The sequence below is a fragment of the Asparagus officinalis genome, chromosome 6 (genome assembly GCF_001876935.1).
Source record: "Asparagus officinalis chromosome 6, Aspof.V1, whole genome shotgun sequence".
In the NCBI taxonomy this organism is placed as follows: domain Eukaryota; kingdom Viridiplantae; phylum Streptophyta; class Magnoliopsida; order Asparagales; family Asparagaceae; genus Asparagus; species Asparagus officinalis.
Window position 1 is genome coordinate 24,280,016 of NC_033799.1, and position 27,560 is coordinate 24,307,575.

General features: G+C 40.2%; 1 protein-coding gene and 1 long non-coding RNA gene across 3 annotated transcripts; both read left to right on the plus strand.

The window, feature by feature from the left end:
• Window positions 18,031-21,590, plus strand: LOC109844942. Of its 2 annotated transcripts, XR_002248173.1 has the most exons (5): window positions 18,031-19,192; window positions 19,766-19,810; window positions 20,902-20,976; window positions 21,228-21,278; window positions 21,467-21,590. It is a non-coding gene; the product is annotated as an uncharacterized LOC109844942 (long non-coding RNA). The 2 variants fall into 2 exon arrangements; XR_002248172.1 differs by lacking the exon at window positions 19,766-19,810 and having other exon boundaries at window positions 18,729-19,192.
• On the plus strand, window positions 21,601-24,978 carry LOC109844941 (protein LAZ1-like). Its single transcript, XM_020414120.1, has 3 exons — window positions 21,601-23,577; window positions 23,698-23,754; window positions 24,691-24,978. The coding sequence occupies exons 1-3, from the start codon at window positions 23,287-23,289 to the stop codon at window positions 24,700-24,702; spliced, it is 360 nt and encodes a 119-aa protein (XP_020269709.1). The 5' UTR covers window positions 21,601-23,286; the 3' UTR covers window positions 24,703-24,978.

Sequence of the window (27,560 nt, forward strand, 5' to 3'; positions counted from 1 at the left end):
TCTCCTCGTGTGATTCTACTCACCCATGTGAAAACTACACATAATGCCTTCGTGGGAGTTGTTGTTGTTGTTGTTGTTACTGCTGTTGTTGTGTGTGTGTTGTTGGGGTTAATCTATCGACGACCTATCAAAGAACCTCCACGCAACGTGCCCTCCGGATCTTGTGACGAACAAATAGCAAGCAAGAACTCACAGCAAAACAAAAGATGTAGGAAAGAACAAATACAGAAGAGAACACCAGATTTAACGAGGTTCGGCAAACGTGCCTACGTCCTCGGGAGCTACTCCAGAATTTCGTTGATTATTAATGAAGATTACAAGCTTGCAAAACGGCTATCTCTCTCTATGATCTCTCTCTCAAAGTGTCCAAAATACTCTTACAAGGACGCTCTCAAAGATGCTCTTTTTCTGTGTACACAGCCCTTACAAGCAAATTATTCTCAATCTGCTTCGTGCATAATATCGGTCAACCGACGAGAGGGATTTTCTCTTGTTCCTGTCAGTCGAATCGCTCGACCGATAGGCTTGTTCGGTCGACCGATGAGGGGGTTTTTGCTGCGTGCTGATTTTGTTCCTAGGTTTGGGTCTACACCCCCAAATCCAATAATCTCCCACTTAGAGATCAAACCTTTATCAACAAGCTCTCTCTTGAACTCCATCCATTTTAGCAAGCATCTTCTCCCACCCGGAAATTCTTTTTCTTCAATCAATATCATTCTTGATGATCCCACATGTCTTCCTAGTGTGGCTCTGCCCTCATCTCCTACGTATGAATGCCAACTGAAGTTACGCACAATTCCAGTTTATCAATGGTCACTGCCTTTGTTAACATATTTACAGGATTTTGGCTACCTAAAATTTTCTACAATAGTAACTTCTCGTCCTCTATCAGTGAGCGTATGAACTGGTAACACACGTCAATGTGCTTCGTTCTGGCATGATATACTAGGTTCTTGGCAAGGTGTATAGAACTCTGGCTATCACAATAAAGAACTCCGTTTCCCCGCTTCAGACCCAACTCTTCTAGACACCAAGTCAACCAAATCATCTCCTTATTAGCCTCAGTCACTACGACATACTCTGCCTCAGTCATGGACAACTTCACTATCTTCTGCAAACGTGAGACCCAGCTCACTGCTGTCGATCCTAAGGTATAAACATACCCTGTGGTAATTCGTCTTATATCATGATTACCAGCGAAGTCTGCATCCACATATCACTGCAGTACCTTTTTTTCTCCCAAAACACAGTGGCATGTCTGTAGTCCCTCTTAAGTATCTAAGTATCCACTTTACTGCCTCTCAATGTTGTTTCCTAGATTGCTGGCAAACCTGTTCACAACTCCCACTGCATGGATAATATTCGACCTTGTGCAAACCATTGCATACATAAGACTATTGTAATGACCGTGAATTTTGATACAAGTTAAAATAATTTTCTGGTATTTTAAAATATTTAATTATGATTTTTAAAAGAGTATTTGTATTTTTTTCGATTTTCTACAATTTTCTATGATTTAAAAATCTGATTATATATTTATTTAAATGATTTTGATATTTATAAATTTATTTTGTATGGTAAAAATTTCTGGAATTAATTTATTATGTTATCGGTACTATTATGTAATATTTTAAATAATATATTGTATTATTAATATTATTACAAATTATTTCATATAATACATGGTATTATTAATTACGTGTTTTTGGCATAATTTATTGTATTATTTTTATTGTTACATATTATCTGTCGTATTAGTATAACTAGTACGTTTTACTGTGTACATAATTATCCCATAATTATTTGATTTTAAATTTAAGTAAAAATATTTTTATTATTAATTATTCTCGTTTAATTATATAATATGGGTATATTTCGACTATTTCGTATCAACTATTGTATTAGCTTAACATGTACGTTTTTATTTGTAGATAATTATTATGTAATTAGTTTAATTTTTAGGTACCTATAATTAATTATTTTAATTAATTTAGTTAAATGTCTAAACCCTAACCCTAATATATCCTATATGTATATATATAAACTTCTTTTTGTTTTTTCCTTCCTGTTCACTCAGCCGCCTCACCAACATCATCTCTCATCTCATTTTCTCTCTCTTCAACCTTTCTTTCTCACTCGTTCTCACCTCCATCCGAAGAACCCAAGATCCCAAGCTCCTCCAACCAGCCCAACCACGACCCCTCAACACCAAGCTCCCTGCCTCCAGCCACCGCCGCCCCACTTGCCACCTGATCGCCGTCCTGCTCTCCGCCGTCTCTGCTCCTGTCCCAGCTCCAAGTCACCACCGCCACGCATCTTCCTCACCGGCCTCGCTCCCTCGACACACCCTCACGCTCCACGACGCTACACTACGCTCGGGAGCCACCTCCCAGCAACTCCGACCGGCCCCTAACAGCGCCTCCAGCCAACAGTCCGCAGCGCCAGCCTTAGACTTAGGCCGTCCGCCGGCGAACTCCAAGGATCCGCGCCACCCCGCCACGCCCAGTCCGGGTCACACGGCATGTCCGACGAGCCCACTCCCGCGATCTCCCACTCGCACGAGCTCCACCACAACCGCCTCAGCCTCCTCGCGTGCTCCGTCGCAGCTGCCAGCATACCCGCCCAGGCCGACGATCCCCTCCACGCTCGCCACCCCAACCCGTCGCCCCAGCAGCGCCATCCCCTCGTCGCCGTGCCACCGTTCGAGCCTTCATCCACCAGATCCCCGCCGGCCATTCTCGCCGCCTTAAGCAGCAGTCCCACCGACCGCTCCTCTCGTGCCATGGCGCTACGCTCAAGCGCCTGTCGTCAAAACGCGCCTCAACTCGCGTCACCTCCAGCCATCATCACAACCCCCGTCGTCGAGCTTCCCCGTCAGCCTCAACCACCGTCGCTGCCTCAGTCCCGCGACAGCACCTCAAGTCGGCCACCCTCGTCGCTGCCTGAACCCCTTCACGAGCTCCTTTCCCTTGTTCCCAGATCAGAGCGTCGCTCCCCTCTCCCGCTGACGGCAGCCCTCAACGCTTGCAGATCCTTCGACCAGTTCGCTGCCCAAACCATCCGCCCCGTCTCCTCCATCGCGCGCTACCTGTTCGACAATATGTCAAAGCACATCCAGTGGAAGAACCGCCCCATCGTAGGCTCGCATCGTCGACGTCGACTCATTTGACGTACCCGAGGCAAGATCCCGAACCTTGATTATTACATTTTAATTATTAGTTTATCGTAAATTATTATGTGACTCGTCATTCAATTTTTAGATCTGTTATGAGTTAATTAATTAGATTAGTCTGTGATATATTATTACATGCGTGTGATTGCTTGACATGAATGGTTGTGTGGAAGTTTGTTGTGTTATCATTTAGTTGTTACCCATTAGGAGAGACTGTACATGAAGACGATTTCTGTTAAAAGTATGATTTGTAAGCGTGCTTCAAAGCATGGCTATACTCGCTCGACATCGATATCCCGATGTGAGGAGTCCCGAGTTCCCTCGATATCGATATCCCGGTATGAGGTTTCCTTGATTATTATTATTATTATAGCATTGACTAGACGATACACTCTTGATCGGACGTGTTGTGGGTCACGGTTATGTTCATAGTTTTACAGAAGTCGTTCCACGGTAACTCTGTGGCTAGTGCATAATATTTTATGTACAGTTGCTTAATTAACATGACAAACATGGGGTTATAAAGGGGAATTGGACGGAGAATATAGCATGTATATAAACGGGCGACGTACTACGTCTCGAGTTGTAGATTTTTAAATATTAATTCCATCTAGTTGTATGACCTTGTTATGTGGATGATTATAGGATGGCTAGCTGTATGATCCTGTTACTCGGATGTTTATGTTTTCTCCTGATTGTTATACTCTAGTGATGGATTATATCTAACTTGTTAGTATTTCAGCTGCATGTTTCTATTTGTTATTACTGTCCTTGCATTGGTCATTCGACTGTATTATTATTTTCCCGAGTGGGATACCTATTTTTTCTGGTGTACGTCAGACTTAGAGGAAGAACAGGTTCAGCTGGGAGATCAGCAGGAGCCAGAGGATTCTCAGCAGGAGTGCCTTGCAGATAGAGCAGAAGAAGAAGCCGAAGTCTAGTCGTCTCTTTTATTATATGCTGGTCCTTGTTTACTTTTGTAGTTCTTTCTATTTCTGTAGTTCGATGTATCTTTGCACCTCTTCAGTATTCATTTGTTCAATTTGTATAAGGGCATGTTTGACCCGTATCATTATGTCTTGGATGATATTCATTTGTGATATGATATGTCACTTTTCTTGTTCTGGGTTGTCTTTATATTCTTGCTATTGTGATCGGGGACCTGTGACTTCGCATTGTACTTATTTCCAGACGCTTAGCGTATTAGATTGAGAAGAAGAGGTCTAGCACTTATCTCTCCTCAGTCTAATACGTCGCGGGCTTACTCGCGTCCCGATTCCCAGGTATTTTGGGAAGCGGGGCGTGACAACTATCAATAGCTGATGAGCATGACACTCTGGTCATGAACTCCTTCTCTACATCCGTCTTGGACGACTGCTCCTCAGATAATCTAAACTGACTTCTAAAGGGCGTGCCAACGGCCTTTGCATTCTGCATGTAAATCTCTGAAGTACCTTCTCAATGTATTCAGTCCGACTCAACTTCAACGTCCCTTGAGTCATATCCCGACTGATTCGCATCCCAAGAATTTGCTTGGTTGCACCCAAATCATTCATAGCAAACTCATTTGCTAACTACTACTTCAACTTGTTAATCTCCTATAAACATGACCATGCAACTAACATGTTATCTACACACAGTAATAACACGATATAGCTGGACTCGAACCTCTTGAAGTAGAAGCAATAATCTGAATTACACCTTCCATAGCCATTGATCTGCATGAAGTTATCAAACTTCCTGTACTACTGTCTTAGAGCCTATTTTAAACCGTATAAGCTCATCTTGAGCCTATATACTATCTCTTCCTTTTCTTCCTTTATGAAGTCAACAGGTTGCTTCACGTAGATTTCTTCATCCAAATCAACATGAAAAAATGTAATCTTCACATCCAACTGCTCGATGTAGAGATTTTTAGTAGCTACTTAGCTCAACACTACCTTGATGGTTGTAAGTTTCACGACGAGAAAAAATATCTCTGTATAATCCACTTCTTCCCTCAGTTGGAATCCTTTCACAACTAATCTGGCCTTGTATCTTTTGCTGCCATCACTCTCCTGCTTAATCCGATAGACCCACTTGTTATGTAAAGCTTTCTTGTTCTCAGGAAGCTGGGCTAACTCTCATATCTCATTCGAGTGGAGAGAATCCATCTCTTCTTACATTGCATGCTCCCACTGCTGAGATTCACTATGTTGCACTGCCTCCTCATAACACTCTGGTCCTCCACTGTCTGTTAAAAGTAAGTAATGTCGTGACGAAAGATATCTGAGATTTTGTTTGGGTATTCTGGATGACCTCCTAAGCTCCTCGTTCTGGGTACTAGTCTCTGTACCTGGAGTCCTCTCCGTTCTTTGGTCAGAACTAACATTGTATCCCTCATCTGGAAGTTTTTCTAAATCCACGTACTCGGATGCAGCTGCATCCTTAGTGCTGTTCCCACTACTTTGGTTATCATTGTCATTATCCCTGTCCTTGTATATCACCTCTTCATTAAATATGACATCTCTACTCCTGATGATTTTCCCGTTCTTATCATCCTATAGACGATATCCGAACTCATCAATATCGTATCCAATAAATGTACACTTCTGTGACTTAGCTTTTAGCTTGTCCCTGATATGATCACTGATATGAACATATGTCATACAACTAAAGACTCTCAAGTATAAGAGGCTTACTTTCTTGTCACTCCAAACCTCTTCTAGAATCCCAAAGTTCAGTGGGACTGACGGCCCATGATTTATCAAGTACGCTACTGTATGCACCGCATTCGTCCAAAATATCTTAGGTAGACCTGCATGTATACGCATGATCCTCGCACGCTCTGTCAACGTTTTGTTCATCCTTTCTGCAACATCATTCTGTTGCAGTGTTCCTAGAGTAGTCTTTTCTAAACGAATCATATTCAAACCACAGAACATTTTGAACTCCTCCAGCTCATACCCTCCACCAATGTCTGACCTCAAGCACTTCACCTTTAGATCTATCTCGTTCTCTATCATGACTTTCCACTTCTTGAAGATCCCAAACACCTCTGACTTGTGTTTCACGAAGTATACTCATACCTTCCTCGAGTGATCGTCGATAAAGGTGACGTAGTATGCCGAACCGTCAAGAAAAGATACGCTAGCTGGACCCCATACATCTATATGAATAAGCTCTAGCTTTTGAGCTTTAGGTGGTCTTCCACTCTTCTAAAAGCTGACCCTTTTCTGCTTCACGAGGATGCAATATTCACAAACACCAACTTTTACTGAATCGATGTCGGATAGCTTTCCCTGTGAGTGTAGAATCTTCATACCTTTCTTACTCATATGTCCCAACCTATTATGCCACAGATGTATACTTTTCTTACCAACTGCAATTACGAGGGTGTCACTCACATGTGAAGTTAAGTAGAGAGTTACAGTTTTATTACTATAAGCAACCACTATAGTACCGTTGGAGATTTTTCATGAATCCCAGGTAAATGTCAAAACGTAATCTTTCGCTCCAAGCTGGCAAACTGAAACAAGATTTCTCTTCAGCTTCGGTATATGTCTAACATTCTTCAGAAGCCACTTAGAACCCTTCATGTCTATCTGTACATCACCTCTTCTCATAATACTGCAAGGTTTGTTATCTCTAAGTATACTTTTCCAAAGTCTTCTGCTACATAGTTTTGAAGAAGCTTCCTATTAGCAGTGGTGTGGAATGAGGCTCCCGAATCGATATCATTATCCATAGCAAGGATCAAGACATCTTGCATAATATGAGCCTCATACTCATTTGCATCCTTCTTTGACACTTTGCAGACTAAAGACATGTGGTCCTCCTGGTCACAGTTCCAACACTTCCCTTTGATAGGCATCATCTTCGAGTTCGACATCTTCTTCTTCGATTTCGATCGCTTCCTGTTCTGATTATCCTTATTCTGGCTTGGGTCTCTCTTCTTGAAACTTAAGGCTGAATCTAAACCTTCTGATTCGGCCGACTTTCTTCTAACCTCCTCGAATAGAATCATACTCATAACTTCGCTCAACTTCAACTTCTCCTTTCTTGTCGAGTTACTAATTACGGTCACGCAATCTGCCCAACTATCTGGCAACTACGATAGTATCAGTAGGGCTTTCACTTTATCATCAAACATGATGTCGACTGAGATGAGTTGATCAACAATTATGTTGAACTCACTGAGATACAACGTGAAGGAATATCCTTCTGCCATCTTGAGGTTGAAGAGTGTATTGACGAGATGCACATTGTTTGAAGCTGACAGTTGCTCGTATATCTTTGCGAGTGCTTTCATAACCCCCACCGTCGTCTTCTCCTTCAATACGTTATGGGTGACTGATTTTGTGAGCGATCCGATCTAGTATTTCTCAGTCCTCGTCTGTCTCCTCCTTCTTTTTTCCCTTGGCTTTACCCATGAACGGACGGTAAAGGTCCTTCTGATATAGATAATCCTTCATCTGTAACTTCCAGTAGTCGAAGTCTGAGCTGTCAAACTTCTCAATCTTCGATTTGCCTTCTTCTACCATAGCACTCACACAGATCTTTGTCAAAACCTCTCTGATACCAGTTGTTGGGGTTAATTTATCGACGACCTGTCAAAGAACCTCCACATAACGTGCCCTCCGGATCTTGTGACGAACAAATAGCATGCAAGAACTCACAACAAAACAAAAGACGTAGGAAAGAACAAATAAAGAAGAGAACAATATTGGATTTTTTGGTCCAAATTGCTTTCCAAAATGATTTTTCAAACTATATATATTAACTACTAGTACTTTTCATGAATGCTTAGTAGCATGGTGGAAAGTTAAAGTTTTAGTGTTTCAAATGTCCTCTGTTCGAGGCTTGCCAATGACAAGCCAAGAAGTGTTTTGTTTTAATTAATTCCTCATAAGTTCTAGTAGATCATGGGTCGTGGACCGTGGGCCGTGAGCTCGTAGGCCGTGGGCCAATGGGCCGAGAATCGAGGCTAATCGAGCTGAGACGATAAATAGCGCTTTGTTAGGCACACTTTGCACTTTGCACGGAGGCATCGGGGCTAGGTGTCGCCCTTTGGCACCACATTGGCTGCCACGAAGGTTGCCTCGCAGGCTGCTTCGCAGCATGCAAACGAGCTACGCATTGGCACGAGGGTGTGACCCTAGCGTTCTCGAGATCAGACGACGCTATTCTATTTGACGAGGTTTGCCCGTTCGACGAGGTTCGTCCTATTGACGTTCACCCGTTTGACAAGGTTCGCCCGTTCGACGAGCTTTGTCCTATTGACGTTCGCCCGTTCGACGAGGTTCGTCCTATTGACGATGTTCGTCTGATTTGTTGAGATGCGACCCTCGTGTGAACGTGGGGCCCATGAACCACGTGAGTGAGTTTTCTTTCTGCGTGCGGTTTCTTTCCGCGTGAGATTTGAGAGCAGGCCCACCCGATGTCACATTCAACTATATATATAGCAAATTTCACCTAGGGTTGTGTGTCCAAGGAAGTTGTGGCTGCGGAAGAAAGCAAGGAAGCTTTGGCTGTGGATTTCTTTTTGCGGCTACGGGAAAAGGAGTTTTTGACGGCTGGCGCAAGTGCTTGGAGCAAAGACTGTGCAACGGCAGAGAGTCTTCTTGGACTGCGTGCAACAGGAAAAATCAAAGGCTCCTTTGTATCCCTTTTGAGAGAGATTTTGTGTGAGGGATCTGAAAGTTTGTGAGAGGGTTTTATTTGTGAGATTGTAAATCCCAATTGTATCTCTCCCTGTGAGGGATCTGAAAGTTTGTGAGAGGGTTTTATTTGTGAGATTGTAAATCCCAATTGTATCTCTCCCTTTATTAGTAGATCTCCCCCCTCCTTGCCCCGTGGACGTAGGCTATTTTCCGAACCACGTAAAATTTGTGTTCTTGCCGTGATTTGTAATAGCTTGTAGGATCCCTCGACAGGTCAGTCCTAGAACTGATGAGAGGAAGAGCCGGTATCTCACTTTGTTGAGATATCTGTTGGCCTCTTTGTTTTGATGATGTTTAACAAACAATTTACCACTAATGTTGTTTGTCTAGTGTTGGTATATTTCTTATTTATTATAGACAAACAATGTTGTTGGAGGTTGGATGGATTGAGCCTACACGATCATATCAAGAGGAGGTTAGCGGAATTGTGGAGTGAAGCAACATACAATTCAAGTTAAAGATCAAGTTCAAGCTTCATCCGCAACGTGTACCAAGTTGAGCTACAATGAAGATCAAGATCATTGCTTTGGTAACTTTAGTTTAGGTGTTATATTATGTGTGTTAAGTACTCTAAGCTCAATTATCTATACACACACATTTTATTGGTTTCCTTGTATATATATGTAGTCACATATATATACAACACAAGTTTTAGTTTTCATGTTTATAAATATGAAATTACATGTTTCATATTGTGATTTGGTTTATCTACTTAGATATGAAACAAATATATTTTCATATACATACTCATAGGTTTCATTTTCTATTGTATTTGTGAAAATATTGTATTCTCAGTTTGTAGACTTCAATGTCAGTTTATACATGTTTTACTAAGTCTATAAAAATATTTCACAAAGTTTCAAAAGTTGGTTTATGTCAAAACATCAAAATTCAATCTCATATTTTCATGTTTTGGACTATTTTGCAAAATGATGATTTTTCACAAATGGGAAATGCAATTTAAAAAATTCTTTTTGTAACATGTTTGTTTTCATGTTTATATACATTTCCCAAAGTTTTATTATTTTTGGACTTCATTTGTTATTTTTAACAATTTTCCAAAAGTCTCAAAAATAGCTTTAAAAACTTGTTTTTATATATGTCAGTTTTCGGTCGACCGAACCGGTCGACCGAACCTGAGTTCTCGTGCTCACTGTGCGACAGAGAGTCTGTCGGTCGACCGGTCCGGTGACCGACGAGAGCTTTTTCAGCTTCCAACGGCTAGTTTTCTTACCGTTGCTGGGGCTGTTTCTGTCCTTTTGCTTGGGGTTTTTGGCTGAGTTGTGAGAGGGTATAAATACCCCATTGCCTTCAACTCTCAAGTAAATCTAAGAAGTTTTTAAAGCAAGTTTTAAACAAGGGTTTAAAGTGTGTTTAAGGGTTTGTTTTGTTTGTGAAGAAGTTTTCACAAGTGGAGGAGATCATCTTCTTGTTTGGGCTTCAATCTCCATCTCTCCATCTTGTTATTCAGAGAAGAATCTCTAAACTCATTTCTAGCTATTTATTATTTTGTTTATAATTTCTATATGCTAGATTTTAATTGAGTTTAGTTTTGATTTTGATTTCACTCATTGTTTACACACACCCACTTGAGCTTATTGTATTTGCATTCATAATATATTAGGGTTGTGAGAGTTGTAACATTGAGTGTGGGCTTTTATTGTGTTCTCATCCATATTAGAGAACAATTTATATTTGTTACATTGTGAGATTGTTAGGTTTTCGGTGAGCTAGAAACCGAGTGTGTTGTGAAGTTTTCGGTGAACTAGAAAACCGAGTGTGAGGAGTGAACGTTGTTCGGTGAGCGTTGAAAACCGACACTATGAGGTGTAAACGTTATTCGGGTGAACGTAGAAAACCCGGTTGTGATAGTGGATTTCTCCCCGGGAGTGGGGAGCGGAGACGTAGGACGGAAGGTCCGAACTCCGTGATCATATAGTGTGTCTGAGTGTATTTATATGATCCACTATCTAGCTCATATTGTTTACCCCTTGTGTTAGTTTATATATCCTTGCACATACATTGCCTATATCTCCTTATTAGGATATATCTTGTTGTTTACATTGCTTATCCTAGCTCATTTATCTTGTGGTATTTTCATACTTGCTAGGATAACTTGTTAATTAATTTTAATTGGCATTTAAATCGGATTAGATTAGCATAAGACCCTAATCACCCCCCCTCTAGGGTCTAACAATATCCGCTTCAGATTCTTGTTTCCTTGGTGAAATAGGAATTCTTACGATCTAATCTCTTGTTGTGTACCTACTGCTGCCGAAGTGCTGCCGAAATTTCTGCTGCGCACAACAAGTGGTATCAGAGCTCTGGGTTGGACTTGGGAGCTTGTTCGAAGGATTCGCTGAAGAATTTCTATTTGAAGAATTAGATCGACAACATGGGAGAAACAAGCACATCGGGATCGTCTCTTTCGAAGGCGATACAGAGTCTGAGCATCAATAATACAAAAATTAATGTTCCGAAGTTCGACGGCAAGATCAATTTCGGTTTGTGGAGGTGTCAGGTGATGGATGCCTTGGATGCACAAAATTTGGAGGAGACTCTTGAGTTATAAGATAAACCCGCTGATATGGAGGACAATGTTTGGAAGAAAATGAATAGTAGGTCTTATGGAGTTATTCGGTCATGCTTAACGCCGGATCTTATTTATGATGTAATGAACGAGACGTCGGCGAAGAGAATGTGGGAAACACTCAATGAGAAGTATCTGACGAAGAGCATTGAGAATCGGCTTCACTTGAAGAAGAGGTTTTACCAATTCAAGATGAAGAGGGGAGTTTCCATTCGGGAGCATGTTAACAACTTCACGAAGCTAATTTCGGATATGGCCAATGTAGATATCATGGTTGAGGATGAAGACAAGGCGATGCTACTATTGTGTTCGTTGCCGGAGGATGATTTTGGAACGTTTGTTCTCACTATGATAAATGGAAGAACTATGGTTAGCTATAAGGAGGTGATCTCAGCTTTGGTAAATTATGAGTTGAGGAAGAGTGATGGCGAACCCTCCGAGAAGGCATCGGGAGATGCATTAGTTCGAGGTCGTGGTCCAAACCGTCATCCAGGTGATCGCTCAAGATCGAAGTCAAGAGGTGGCCATAGAAATATTGGTAGGAATCAATGTCGCTTTTGCAAAGAAGAAGGACATTGGAAGAACGACTGCCCAAAGTTGAAAGACAAAGCCGGGAAGAATAAAGGGAAAGCTGTACAAGCTTCGGAAGTGAATGTTGTCAAGGCTAGTGACGATAATTCAGATACGGATTCTTCAGGCTATTCTTGCTCTGCATTACCGTTAGTTTGTTACGCTGACTCTACGGAGTGGATGATGGATTCTGGTGCTACATACCATATTTGCCCTAGGAGAGATTGGTTCTCTAGCTTTGAGGAGTTAGAAAGAGGGGATGTCGTGCTCATGGGTAATGATCACGTATGCCCTATTGATGATATTGGTACAGTACGGATCCGGATGTGTGACGGGGTGACTCGGGAGCTGAAGGAAGTGAGATTCGTTCCTCAATTGACGAAGAATATCATTTCGCTTGGAACTTTGGAGGCAGCTGGCTATAAGGTGATCTTAGAGAATGCAATTCTGAAGGTCAAAAAGGGGTCCATGGTGGTGATGCGAGGTGTCAGGGAAAACAACCTTTACTACTTGAAGGGCAAGATAGTAACAAGGGGTTTGGCAGCTTCGATTACCACAGAGGAAGATACTACCAGCTTATGGCATATGAGATTGGGACACACTGGTGATAAGTCCCTGCAGGTATTGGCGAAGCAGGGGCTATTAAAGGGTGCAAAGACCTGCAAGATGAAGCTGTGTGAACATTGCATACTTGGGAAGAAGACAAGAGTGAAATTCGGCACCGCTATTCATAATATCCAAGGTATATTGGACTATATTCACACAAATGTTTGGGGCCCTTCCAAGCACACATCACTTGGTGGGGCCAACTATTTTGTCACTTTCATTGATGACTATTTCAGGAGGAATTGGGTATACCCGATGAAGCATAAACATCAGGTCCTGGATATTTTTATGGAGTGGAAAAAGAAAGTGGAGCTGTAGACAGGTAGAAAGGTAAAGACTCTACGTTCTGATAACGGTGGAGAGTATAAGAGTGATCCGTTTCTGCAGTTTTGCCAGGATCACGGTATTAGGCGACACTTCACAGTACGTGAGACACCGCAACAGAACGGGGTGGCTGAAAGGTTGAACCGTACCTTGCTGGAGAAGGTGCGATGTATGATGACACAGAGTGGATTGTCAAGATCATTTTGGGCCGAAGCGTTGGTTTATGCGAGCCACCTCGTGAATAGGTTGCCGTGCACTGGGATACAGGGAAAGACTCCGTTGGAGCGTTGGTCTGGTTCGGTAGCTAGTGACTATGAGTCGCTTCGGATATTTGGGTGTCCAGCTTATTACCATGTCAGTGATGGTAAATTGAATCCGAGGGCGAGGAAAGCAGTCTTTGTGGGATTTAGAGATGGAGTTAAAGGCTTCAAGTTATGGGATCCACAGGACAAGAAGATAGTTATTAGCAGGGATGTCACATTTGACGAGGCGTACATGATGAAGCCTCAAGTTCCTCAGCAGGTGGAGGAAGACCAGATTCAGGAGATATCACAGCAGGTGGAGGATGATGTGACTCTACCCACTCCAGAGAGCATTGTATCCATCGAGGCTCCTACAGAGGTGACACTAGAAGGAGATGAGATGACAGCCGGGCATTTAGAGGATACAGTGGATGTTGGGACTCAGGAACAGGGTCATGTTCAGGAGTCCATTGCAGCTAATAGACCAAGAAGAAACATTCGTCGGCCAGCTAGATATGACGATGTCATGGTTGCATATGCTTTATCAGCAGAAGTCGTTGATGATTTGGTTCCTTCTACATTCAAGGAAGCAGAGTCAAGCTCTGATTCGATTAGGTGGAGGGAAGCCATGGAGGAGGAGATGCAGTCTCTTCATAAGAACGGAACTTGGGAACTTGCAAAGCTACCGAAGGGTAAGAAGGCTATTGGATGCAAGTGGGTATATGCAAAGAAAGAAGGATCTTCTATTGGGGACATTCGGTACAAAGCCAGATTGGTTGCCAAGGGTTATGCACAGCTTGAGGGCGTTGATTACAACGAGGTATTCTTACATGTTGTAAAGCATTCGTCGATTCGTATTTTATTAGCATTGGTGGCACAGCTGGATTTGAATTTGGTCCAGATGGATGTGAAAACAGCCTTTCTACATGAAGATTTAGAAAAGGAGATCTACATGACACAACCTATGGGGTTCAAAGCTGCAGGAAATGAAGAATTGGTATGCAAGCTGAAGAAGTCTCTTTACGGATTGAAGCAATCACCGCGACAATGGTACAAAAGATTCGACGGCTTTAATGATTGGCCGAGGGTACACGAGGAGCCCATATGACCCGTGTGTTTACATGCACAAGTTACAGAATTGTGAGTATATCTATTTGCTATTATATGTTGACGATATGCTCATAGCTTCCAGGAATACTTCAGCTATTAGAAAGTTGAAAAAGGAGCTGTCATCCGAATTTGAGATGAAGGATCTTGGAGAAGCAAAGAAGATATTGGGTATGGAGATCGAGAGAGACAGGGTGAAGGGGAGGTTGAAGTTGACACAGAGGAGTTACTTGCAGAAGATGCTGAAGAAATTCAGTTATGATGGCAATGCCAAGGCGGTGAGTACTCCATTAGCTCCCCACTTTAAGCTATCAGCTAAAATATCACCTGTTTTAGTTGAGGATCGGGAATACATGTCTAAAGTTCCATATGCCAATGTTGTGGGTAGCTTGATGTATGCGATGGTGTGTACAAGACCAGATTTATCACAGGCCGTGAGCATGGTATCCAGGTACATGCACGACCCTGGGAAGGGTCATTGGGAGGCCGTGAAGTGGATTCTACGGTATATCAAAGGTACCGTGGATGTTGGTTTGGTATTTCAGAAGAATGAGAAGAACGGGCAGGATTGTATTGGTTACGTGGATTCTGATTATGCGGGGGATCTGGACAAGCACCGGTCTACTAGCGGATATGTGTTTACACTAGCAGGAGCACTGGTGTGTTGGAGTTGCACACTTCAGTCTACAATGGCTCTCTCCACTACGGAGGCAGAGTATATGGCGTTGACTGAAGCTGTAAAGGAGGCTTTGTGGTTGCAGGGATTATTGGAGAACTTGGGGATCGCACAGGAGACCCTTCGGGTAAATTGTGATAGCATGTCAGCTATCTATTTGGCGAAGAACCAGGTTTATCATGCACGCACGAAGCATATCGATGTCAGATTCCATTTTGTTCGTGACGTTTTGGATGAAGGAGACGTCATATTGGAGAAGATACACACAAAGGACAACCCTACAGATATGTTGACCAAAGTTGTTTCAGGTGTCAAGTTTGGTCATTATTTGGAACTTTTGAACATTCTTTGGTGTTGAGGCCTTTGGAGGCCATTTGGGTGAACTACGTTCGGCTAGATTCCTTGGGCAAGAGGATACATAGGCAGTCTTTTCGATGCAGCCGATTTGGATTAGTTGATTTTGATGGGGGGTGAGATTGTTTGGACTCTCGTTCGGGTTCTCGACTTCTTGCTTTGGTGTCGGCTCAGTTTTGAGAAAACTTTGCCGAGGTGGAGAATTGTGAACGTGGGGCCCATGAACCACGTGAGTGAGTTTTCTTTCTGCGTGCGGTTTCTTTCCGCATGAGATTTGAGAGCAGGCCCACCCGATGTCACATTCAACTATATATATAGCAAATTTCACCTAGGGTTGTGTGTCCAAGGAAGTTGTGGCTGCGGAAGAAAGCAAGGAAGCTTTGGCTGTGGATTTCTTTTTGCGGCTACGGGAAAAGGAGTTTTTGACGGCTGGCGCAAGTGCTTGGAGCAAAGACTGTGCAACGGCAGAGAGTCTTCTTGGACTGCGTGCAACAGGAAAAATCAAAGGCTCCTTTGTATCCCTTTTGAGAGAGATTTTGTGTGAGGGATCTGAAAGTTTGTGAGAGGGTTTTATTTGTGAGATTGTAAATCCCAATTGTATCTCTCCCTCTATTAGTAGATCTCCCCCCTCCTTGCCCCGTGGACGTAGGCTATTTGTCGAACCACGTAAAATTTGTGTTCTTGCCGTGATTTATAATAGCTTGTAGGATCCCTCGACAGGTCAGTCCTAGAACTGATGAGAGGAAGAGCCGGTATCTCACTTTGTTGAGATATCCGCTTCAGATTCTTGTTTCCTTGGTGAAACAGGAATTCTTACGATCTAATCTCTTGTTGTGCACCTTGTGCTGCTGAAGTACTGCCGAAATTTCTGCTGCGCACAACACCTCACGTTACGAAGTAACGAGTCCATTGATTATCTCACCTTCAGGCATTACTGCATGCAGCAGTTACAACAATATTTAAATCAATTGATGTTATAATTATAATTGTTATTATGATTTGTAGCAGTCACATTGATTATAGGTGACTCTTAAGCTGGTCTTAGAGGCTTATAAATAGCGGCCCGTGGGTAGCTCTTGGACACACGAATGTAAGAGCTCTTGTACATACGAAATATATTGAGTTGTTGTGCTGCTGCTGCAGAAACTGTGCCCGAATGAACTTTCCCTGAAATCGAAAGCTTTTGAACCAAAAGATTCTGAGATCGATGAAATCTTTGCCTTGACCGAAAAATCTTATAGATCGAGGAGATCTTGATAGTATTGGGTTTGTGCACACCAGAGTACTATACTATTGTTCTTGGAAGCAACTTGGCCTTGGGATCCTTACACCGGAGTAGGCTAAATATTTCTTTAAGCACAGCGTTTCACAAACGCACAACAGTTAACTTAAAAAGTTTAAAATTACAACACATCAACTTTCATTGTTTTATTCCAGATTTAATCACAATCTCCAATAATCTTAAAGTAATATTTTTGATCTATCTTGGGTCCCGTGAGGACTCCTAGAGTGGACTGTCTTAAGTTAGAGAATTTTGACGGATCCAACTTTAACGCATGACGTCAGAAAGTGATCTTCGGGATGCAACTCCTAAAAATCTACTATATGGTTTCTGAGGAGAAACCCGACTTTGAAGAACATTCTGAGTTTGAAGCCCCTTGAGCTAAACATGATCATTTCTACAGGAGTTATCTTCTTTACTGTCTGGTCGATCCTCTGGCAGATGCTTACACCCACAAACTCTCTACAAAGAAAATCTGGAATGCTCTGGAGGACCAATATAAGGATGAGGAGAAACTATCTAAGTCTCACCTCATTGAAAAGTTTCTGGACTTCAAATTCGAAGATGACACAGAGATTTTACCTCAAGTCAAAGAGCTTGAAAAGCTTGTTATGAAGCTGAAGGATGAAAAGATTAATCTTTGTTAAACTTTTATTTCTGGTGTAATTGTCAACAAATTTCATCCATCTTGGATATCATTCTTCATGGATATTCAAAGAAGAAAAAGATAGGTGACTCTGTCTGATTTGAAGAGCTTTATTCGGATCGAGGACGAGATTCGAACTCGCACGAAGGATGAGCTCCTTGCTAAGCAGAAGACGTCTGCTAATATGATGCTAATAACTCTGAGTATGGTACTAGTTCTTCTTCCAAGAAGAAAAAGAAGTCATTTAACAAAAAGAAGAACCACTCGAAGAATCTAAATATTCAAAAGAAAGATTTTAAGAATAGCGGCAAATACTTCAACTGTGGGAAACAATGATATTTTGTCAAGGACTGCAAAGCATCAAAGAAGAAAACAATACACAATGTTAATCAAGTTGATAATTGTGTAGCTATGCTCTTCCAAGCGACAACTTCCAACAAGGTCTCAGATTGGTAGTTAGATACAGGAACTACCTATCATGTCTGATCCAACAGATATTTGTTCTCTTCTTATGTTACTACCAAAGAGAACGTATCAATGGCTGATCGTTTTGTGGTTCTTGTTCTTGGAACTGGGACTGTGGTGCTGACTCTTTCTTCAGGAAAGACTCTCACATTGAAGGATGTGAAACATGTTCCCTCAATTGCTAAAAACTTAATCTCTGGAAGCCTGCTGTGTGACGCAGGTATGAGACTAGATTTCCAAAGAGGAAAGGTTATGTTATCTTTTAAAAAAATATATTTTAGCAATACATATCATACTAATGACATGTATAAGATCAGTACTATTGTACCCAACTCAGTTATAAATGAAGTATCATCTTCTGCTTACTCCTCTGTATTATAGCACAATAGGCTGGGACATATAAATTATAAAAAGTTTTCTAGCATGGAGAAATTAGAATTACTTCCAAAATATGAGGGTAACAAACCTGAGAAGTGTGAAATTTGCGCACAAGTGAAGCTAACAAGGAAGCCCTTTCTAAGTGTCACAAGGAGCACCAACCTATTAGATCTGATTCACTCAGATATGTGTGATTTCAAGAGCTTCGTCACTCGAGACGACATGAAGTACTTCATCACCTTCATTGATAATCATCCCTGCTTCTGTCACGTGTACCTGCTAAAATCTAAAGATGAAGCCTTCAGCAAGTTTATTGAGTTTCGAACTCATGTGGAGAAGCAACTTGGACTTCAGGTGAAAAGACTCAGGAGCGACACAATAAGAGAGTACCAATCTAAGGAGTCGGAAGCATACTTCAAGGAGCATAAAATCATTGCTGAAACTACGTCTCTGTACTCTCTGTAATCTAATAGGATTGCAGAAAGGAAGAATCGCACATTGACCGAGATGGTGAATTTCATGCTAATCACATCTGGTCTACCGACCTGCTATTGGGGAGAGGCTTTGCCGGTGGCAAACTGGATTCTGGATAGAGAACCCTATTTCAAAACTAATAGTACTCATCATCAGTTATGGTTGGGACACTACCACATAATTGATCTATTACAACGGTTAAGGCGCAACGGTTTTAACTGTTGCGTTAGATATCTATCGTAACGGTTTTCAGGGTGTAATACAACATTTAATATAAAATGTTGCCATAGATCTAATAATTGTTTCTGGGCTTAATAATTGTTAGTGGTCTTTGAGCTTGAGTAAAGCCCATTGTTTGACCGCACCGCTAAAACCGCACCAACTTAAAAAGGAAATCTCTCTCTCTCTCTCTCAAATCCCTAAAATCGCCGCCGCCATGGCCAAAACTCCCTAAAATTGCCGTGGCCAAAACTCCCTCGTCGCCGTTTTCAGTCCTCGCCGGAGTCCATTAACTTTCGTCGCCGTTTTCATCTCGTTGGTTTCATCGTCGAGCTACTCTCGTTGCTCCAGAAATCGAGCCCAGTCCTCGCCGGAGCTTTCTAGGGTTTGTTCCACCTATCTCTTCTCACGATATTTTGATTTCTCAATTCGCACTACCGTTTTCTGAGTTCAAATTGATTTTTCCAGTTAAATTTAGTGATTTCTATGATTGTGTGTTTATAAGAGATTGGATTTTTTCCTTCTAACATTTAGCTGTTGGGCATGAACTCTCCTAGGTATCTTACATATTTGGAGTTCTTTGTTGATTCGTTGATTTCAGTTAGCCTCTCTTGTTTCCTTTGTGTGTGAGTATAGCTAGGCGTAAGTTGTGCTGGGCTTGATGGGCAAGCTCATCTGTTTTAACTTGTACCTCCTTTTAATTTGTTAAGGAAGAGATGTCTTGTTAAAATGATGGGTCTATTGTTTCTTAGTAAGTGGGAAGTCAGAACATTATAAGTATACTGTAAAATTGTCCAAACATGTAAAAACAAAGAAGGTGGTTTTTGCAAAACAGATGTTTGTATTGCTTGGACAATTGGGTCTGGAAGCTATGGCAAAGTGGTAAGACTTGTTTTAATATTATCAATCATTCAATCGTTCAGTTATCTAATTTAATTAATTGCTTTGGTTGTAATAGGTTCTGTACCAAAGTGTTAAAGATGGAAAACATTATGCAGTAAAGGTACTCAATATTGGTTTTTGCATCCACTTTTGCCTTCATTGTGAACATTGATACTATACTATTTTGATAGGTATCTTTTTGTTTTTGTTGTTGTTTGTTGTTTGTTGTTGTTGTTGTTTAATGGTGAGAAAATCATATATCTTTGATTGGTGGTGGTTATCAACATGTTACTGAACCTGTCCTCTTCATACAATATCCTTAGATTCACAAGTCATTGAGATGTATTATTCTGAATAGAACAATAAACTGTTGAGGCTTCTATAAAAAATCAACTGGTACATCTATAGGTACAGGTAGATTTCTATCCATTATGTCTGTGCTACTCATTGGCATGCTCCGCAGAACCTGTCTCTGCCTCTATGCTGTGGTAGTAAACGTTGTATCATGTGTTGGTTACTTTTCATGAGTAAGCTTTATTTTCACCATCTATTTTCTAAGCATATTTTTTGATTCACAATTTGGATGTTTGTTCGAGTTTTCTTTTCCTGACATGTCGTTTTCATTTTTGTTGGATATTAAGTGAGTGTGATGGAACTATTTTCAAGGCCTCTTCACATCTCATTATTCAAGGGGATGTTTAATTGTCCTTCTTTTATACCCAGGTTTATGTAATAGTTTCATTTATTTGATGTTAGAATGTGGTATTTGTTAACGCGTGAGACTGAGTTTTTGAGTTATTGTTACTCTCGTGGGTTTTCTTTGACAACCAATGCTTTTGTTTTGTGAAGATCATCTAAAACAGGCATATCTAAGCATTTATAGATGTGCCAGATTATGTGGTTGTGCTCTTCAGCATCAGTACATTAAATTGTTTTTCATTTTTCATTATATGAGCTTGCTAGGTACTGGCTTATGTCCTGTCTTTCTTTCTTGTTGCTAGGTACTGGCTTATTTTTCATTTATACTAGTGAGCATTATTAGATTAGATGCATCCAATACACACTTTCTTATTGTTCTGTCTTTCTTTCTTGTCCCATAAACTTGACTGGGTGATCTACTTATTTCCATCCAATTCTTTTCATATTATGTAGTTTGTTGTTTTTTGTAGTTGTATCCAGTACGATAATTCTGCATTTTATGTTCTAATGCAGGTTTTCCACAAATCGCATTTGTTGAAGTTGCGGGTGGCACCTTCAGAAACTGCCATGACCGATGTTCTTAGGGAGGTGAGTTTTTTCCCCCATCTTTGTTCTGAGCGTTAGGGATTAGATGTAGTTAGCTTGTCTAGAGAAAAGCAGAAGCAAAATCTCAAGAAAAAACCTCGATTGTTGGAATTTGATGTTTGTGTTTATGGTTCAATGTTCCTCTTGTATTTGTGTTTACGATTATAAAACAGATGGAGTAAATATATTCATCATTTTTCATCTTGACAGTTACCTCAAACAGAAATAATAGCATAGTCTTTTGCTACTTGCAGGTGTCCATCATGAAAATGTTGGATCATCCCAATATAGTGAAACTCATTGAGGTGATTGATGACCCACTCATAGACAACTTCTACATGGGTATTCATTCACATTTTTTCCATATATTTTGATGTATTATCTTTCTTAAACCAGCTGTTGTTTTTGCATTCTATTTAATTTGTTATCACTTTGCTATTATATTAGAATTTTGTGATTGACATTAGTGGCTTTTATTATCTTCACTTTGCAGTTCTAGAGTATGTAGCAGGCAAAAGGATGTGTGACTTTGGTTCTTGTCCAAGAGATGGTATTGGAGAAAGTGAATCAAGAAGATATCTACGAGATGTTGTTTCTGGTCTCATGTATCTCCATGCTCATGTAAGATTTTTATTCTGCAGTTTATAAGTATGGTTTTGTGCTAGCAAGTTTCGATATCAGCAATATAATATTTTTGCTGCTTTTTCTGCATTAGTCTCATGCTATAATAATGATGATGATATGTAGCACATGCAGTACTCGTGCTCTGCTATCTCTGATCATCCTCTTTCATTTGTGGTGAAATGAATTGCTGTGTGATTATTCAGCTGCTATCTTTTCTTCTTCTATTTTTTACAGAGCACAATGTCACTGGTAACCAAGCTATAGTGGTGAAACGTAAGATGACTAGCCCGTTAACTACCAGCACAAGGGACATGGTTGTTCTTTAGTATAAATTTAGAAGTGAGAATCATACCTGATGCAACGATTATCTATACTAATATAGAAAGAACCAACTGGGGTATCAAAAATGGATGAATGGCGGACAAGTCCTGCTTTATAGTTATGCACAAAAGGGCAATAAGATAATTTTGGCAATTTGAAAAGATATAGCAAAAAGAATAAAAGAGTACTTTGTCTTTTTCATATTTTATCCATGTTACATTTTCTTTCTCATATACAAACATTAGCTCTTCCATCTCCTCTAAGTTCAATGTGAGAGAATTGGGGAGTAAATTTACAAATACCAACACTCGGATGGTAAATAGAAGATTTAATGCTATATGTACAAAAACTCTTTTTTTTTTTTTGTTTTAAAGGATAAATCTTACGTTTGGGGTTTTGCACAAAATTCTTCTAAACTTTATTCCACAAAGCCTCCTTAACTTGGGGACTTTCACAAAATCCTCTTGAACTTAAAAAAAATGTACTACTAACGGAGCGAATAAAAAAGCGACTACATGACAGCGAAAAATGAGATTACATCTCTACTATATTTTTACTTGTCGCTTGATAGTTCTAAACTTATGATAGTGAAAAATAAGATTACATCTCCACTATATTTTTACTTGTCACTTGATAGTTCTAAACTTCCTGATATTCGAACGGTTGTTATTTACATTCAATCTGCATCTCTTATGAATAACTCTCCTATAATTTTATTGTGTTAGTGAAGAAACAATATTAAACATATTTTAGCTACAAGTATGATTCAAACATTTGCAAATATGTTGAGTGAAGTAACTGGACGTCCAGTTAGTCCAAGCTTTGTTGACAGGTTTAAAGCGCGTACTAAACTTCCTGAAGAGGCTGCTAGTGTTCTAGATCATGAAGAGGCAAGTACCTTTTACACTTCGACATTTCTTAGCCTTCTTAGCTCTTGAACTGGTTTCTGTAGTGTTTTCTTGACTCGTTTCAGTTACTTCTTCTTTTTCCTCGTTGCTTTCTTCTCGCTCTCCTTTGTGTTCTTTTGCCACTGATGTGGCTACATTCTGATTTTTATAATAAAATTGGGTTATCTCCTTTATGTTAAGCTATTTATTTTGAATAATTGCAATATCTTTTTTCCCCAATTTTATTATTTCATGCTATTGCATTAGCTTTGTACTTGTAAACTCATACATTTATTACCAAGGATCTTTCTCCCCAGCAGATAAACATGCACAGATGCCCAAAAGAAACCGACCGAACCCCTGACCTATTTCTGATAATAGAAGCAGTAAGTTTGACATCGCAAACAGGCACCAGTATCTGAAACCAACATCGAACTCATCCGAACACTTGATAATCTAGATCACCAATGGCCTAACTTATATGTGCATGCCCAGTGCTTTTTGTATACATGCAGTACATTTATTATGTGAAATATACAAATGCTTACATGTTTGGGAGCATCTAACGATACACAAGATATCACTAGCTGTACATGTTTGGGAGCATCTAACTATACAAATGGTTACATGGGGGGATTCTCTATATCCGTTCCTTGCCGCTTACTCGCCGCCGCAATGGGCGACGGCGATCGCCGGAGTTTTTGTAGTAGTCTCGCTGTCGCTGCCCACGCACCTCTTGTTTCAACACCTCTCCGCTTACAAGAATCCTGAGGTTTTGCTTCTCGTCATCGTCGTCGTCATCGGTCATCGTCATCGGTCATCTTCGTTGTTATTTTTGAGCTTGATTTGGATTTTTTTTTTAATTTTGTTTTTTTTGTCTGTGAAATTACAGGAGCAGAAGTTTCTGGTTGGTGTTATCTTGATGGTCCCTTGCTATGCCATTGAATCGGTATTGTTTCTGCTCCCAGATATATTTATCAATTTTTGTATCATATGCAAACTACTTCAATTAGAGAAATATATCATAACTTTCAAATCAGTAGAACGCTGCCCATGTGCTTTCAGAAAAGTATGTGATAGTTTTGTGATAATACCTCAAAAGAGTCCATGGTAGTCACTGAGGACGACATAACTCATATGTTTTAGTGATTTTATTTTATCTGAAGATTCATGGTAATTTGGTAAAACGTAAATAAAAGTTCATGGTATTTAATTCATTGGTTGTCTTTAGATAGCATATGGTAACATTTTTCTGGTATGAAAGTTTTTGTATTTTTCTTGAATAAAATAGTTTACGATATTTTTGGGGGAGACCCCTTCTAATTCTTGTTAGTTATGTGAAATTTACCTCAAAGTTGACATGTAAATAAATCACTGGGCCTTATTTAGTCTCTAGATGCTATTTACACAATGACGTGGAATTCTGAAAACACAAACACTAATTTGATGTTTTTGTCCTATTTATCACAGTATGGCATTGTGTTTGTAGAAGTTAAATCCTGGAAAAATATGACGGGAAACTCAGTACTTCTTATTTTCGCTGAGGTTTTCTTGATTGTGGATAGACCCCTGTAGTTCTATTGTTAAAAATAGATCATTTGAGTGAACTATTTTCTTCGGCCAATATTTAGCTTAAATCAATCCAGAATTGGCCTAGCCATCCTCTGTTCATATAACTAAACCTATTTAGTAACTAAACTGGTTTATCGCCGCTTTGTCCGAATAATGTTTAAGTGACTTAAAAAAGACCCCCTTTGCTCATTTCATCACGCTTCTGGTACTCATGGATCAATATGTTCTCTTAACTTCCTTTTCAAACATCTTTTTTCCCCAATTTTATTATCATCATTGCAAAAATTATGCTGATTCATGGAAATTTACACAGGTACAGAAATGATGAAAGCCAAGATTGAGATTGATACTGACAGGTTCCTAGTGAGTATTTGACATTGAGGAACAAGTTTTTGGAAACAAATAGAGAATATAGTCTTTGACCGAGAAGTTTCATGTTTTGTAATCAAATGTTGATGTACATTGTTTGAATATTAGTTCGGTACGATATTTTCTGAGTTGAAATGTTGGTAGTGTGGATTTGTAGTTTTTATATTATACTGATGTATGTTGGCACTTATCATTATGGTTGATTATGCTCAACATAATCACTTTTATATTGTGTATTAAAATTTGACTTGGCCATGTTCTTAAAAAGATTGTCCAGGTAATTGAATACTATAATTATTTTGACGTAGGAAACCAAGAACAGCTTCGATTGAGCAGTTGCAATAGCTCGATTAAAACCGTTGCGATAGCTCGATTAAAACCGCTGCGATAGCTCGATCCAAACTGTTGCGATAGCTTAATCCAAACTATTGCATTAGGTCTTTTAAAACTGTTGCAATAGCTCCAACTGTCGCCGTAGCTTTATCAAAACTATACTTATAGCCTACTAAAACCGTTGCGTTAGGTCTTTTAAAACTGTTGCAATAGCTCCAACTGTCGCCGTAGCTTTATCAAAACCATAGCTTTAGCCTACTAAAACCGTTGCGTTAGGTCTTTTAAAACTGTTATAATATCTAAAAAAACCGTTGCAGTAGCTTGAAAACCGTCGCAATAGCTCAATCAAAACCGCTGCAATAGCTTAAAAACCGTCGCAATAGCTCAATCAAAACCGTTGCAATGGCTTAAAAACCGCTTGCCTTTTAAAACCGTTGCGTTAGATGCGGGGGCAACGGTTCAAAAAACCGTCGCAATAGAGTTCAAAACCGTTACGGTAGAGGTAGGGCAACGGCAGCATATGAGGCGGTTTGAGAACCGTCGCACTTGCTCAAGGGCGATGGTTCCATGGCTAGCGCAACGGTTTTGAACCGTTGCGTTAGAGCAAATATGTGGTAGTGGGATATCCAGATCATTTGGATAGTCTCAAAGTATGGGGGTGTCTCGCATATGTTCGAGTTCCAGATATCAGAACGCCTACGCTCGGATCAAAACCAAACAGAAGGCCTAATTAATACATGTCATTAATCCATGATCTAATTAAATTGTCATCACAACAATATGATATGCGTTTAATGAGGGTCTTGCGTGCGTGTTGATACAACACAGACTATACATAATAGCTCATTAATTCTTTTTCAATTATAGTTTGTTTTGATTAAACTCAAACCGGTCCAAGATTTGTGCAAAATTCCTATTTGGCAAGGTGCACAAATTCTCTGTGCTGAATTTCTACTAGCAGCAAAGCTTTAATAGATTAGACAATATTGCAACTTATTCCGATGGTTGACTCGATTTCTGGTTACTGTATGTTAGCTGCTAACTGTGCTACCACCTATTTCCCTTTCTCTGAAAACTCTAGCATCTCTTTTAGCTACTAGTCTACTTGCTAACTGTGCTACCACCTATTTCCCTTTCTCTGAAAACTCTAGCATCTCTTTTAGCTACTAGTCTACTATCTATTAATAAAAGACGAGTATAATATATCTCTGAAAACTCTAGCATCTCTTTTAGCTACTAGTCTACTATCTATTAATAAAAGACGAGTATAATATATAGGTGCTGAGATATTAAAATTTTAGCATTTTATCAAGTGTTTAACTTTGCAATCTGTATTATGGTTTTTATTATTGGCTTGCTCCTGTTATCATTTTTTCTTTCTTTCTTTCTTTAAATAAAACCCCCTTTTGGTAAAAGTTTTTGGTTTTCAAAATATTATTAACCCTTTGTTCTTTTTCATCTCCAGTATGGATTAGTATGGATTATGTTGTTTTTCAGCATTTTACCCGAGAAGTTTTTCACGAGCAAACTTCCATAAAAAGAATTGTGAAAGATTTTATGACCAGCTGCCATCCTGACATCAATCCTATGTTGTGCCTATATCCCTCAAGGTAACTACGAGCAAAAATTATGATAAGGAGCCCTCTTGTGCTCCTTGGCAGCCAGTTGGTTATTGGTTAACCAGCCTCATGCAGTTTATTAAGTTCCATAATACCCTCTTGTGGAAGTTCCATAATACCCACTAGTTGAATCAGGCATTTATCACAATGAGATAAACTTTCAACATTAAGATGCCATACCATGCATGTTTGCTTCATTACAAATAACAATATCATGGACTTGGAGCAAAAATTTGATTTTCCAAATGCAATGTCACTTGTGTACAAAATTGCTGCTATCTGATTTATTGCAGAGGACATTAGACGTCATTATAAGTTAAATGCAATGCGCCAAGTGAAGAATTACAGGAAAACATGAGAGAATCAGCAGGCAGAAGCCAGAAAGTCTGGCGGTCGACCGCCGCGGTCGACCGCTAACGTGCACGAAGCCTACCAGGATTCGGAGCAGGTGTCGGTCGACCGCCGCGGTCGACCGCGGATGACGAACGTGCACGAAGGGTACCAGGATTCGGAATTGCTGGCGGTCGACCGTCGCGATCGACCGCGGATGACTGTAAGTGTTTTTGCTCTCGGGACTGAGATTCGGTCGACCGCCGCGGTCGACCGCGAGACCTGCGCGGTCGACTGTCGATGTTCTGGGCTGGGCTTTTCGGTTTTTGACCCGTTTCGTTTCTAAGTTGTATATAACTCAGAACCTGATTGTTTAGGGTTGATGCAATGACGAATTTGAGCAGCCTTGAAGAGAGAATTGTTGCATCCAATTGTGGGAGAGTTGAGAGAGATCAAGAGCTTTGTTTTAGGGTTTGATCTGAGAGATTTGTAACTCTACTTATATTCTCTGATTTCTAATAGTAAGAACTGT

Bases quoted from the DNA above. Each gene is read 5' to 3' on its own strand.
- LOC109844941 (XM_020414120.1), top strand. From the start codon at position 23,287: ATGTGCATGCCCAGTGCTTTTTGTATACATGCAGTACATTTATTATGT. The intron at 23,578-23,697 runs GTTTTGCTTCTC...GTGAAATTACAG, and splicing joins CCGCTTACAAGAATCCTGAG to GAGCAGAAGTTTCTGGTTGG.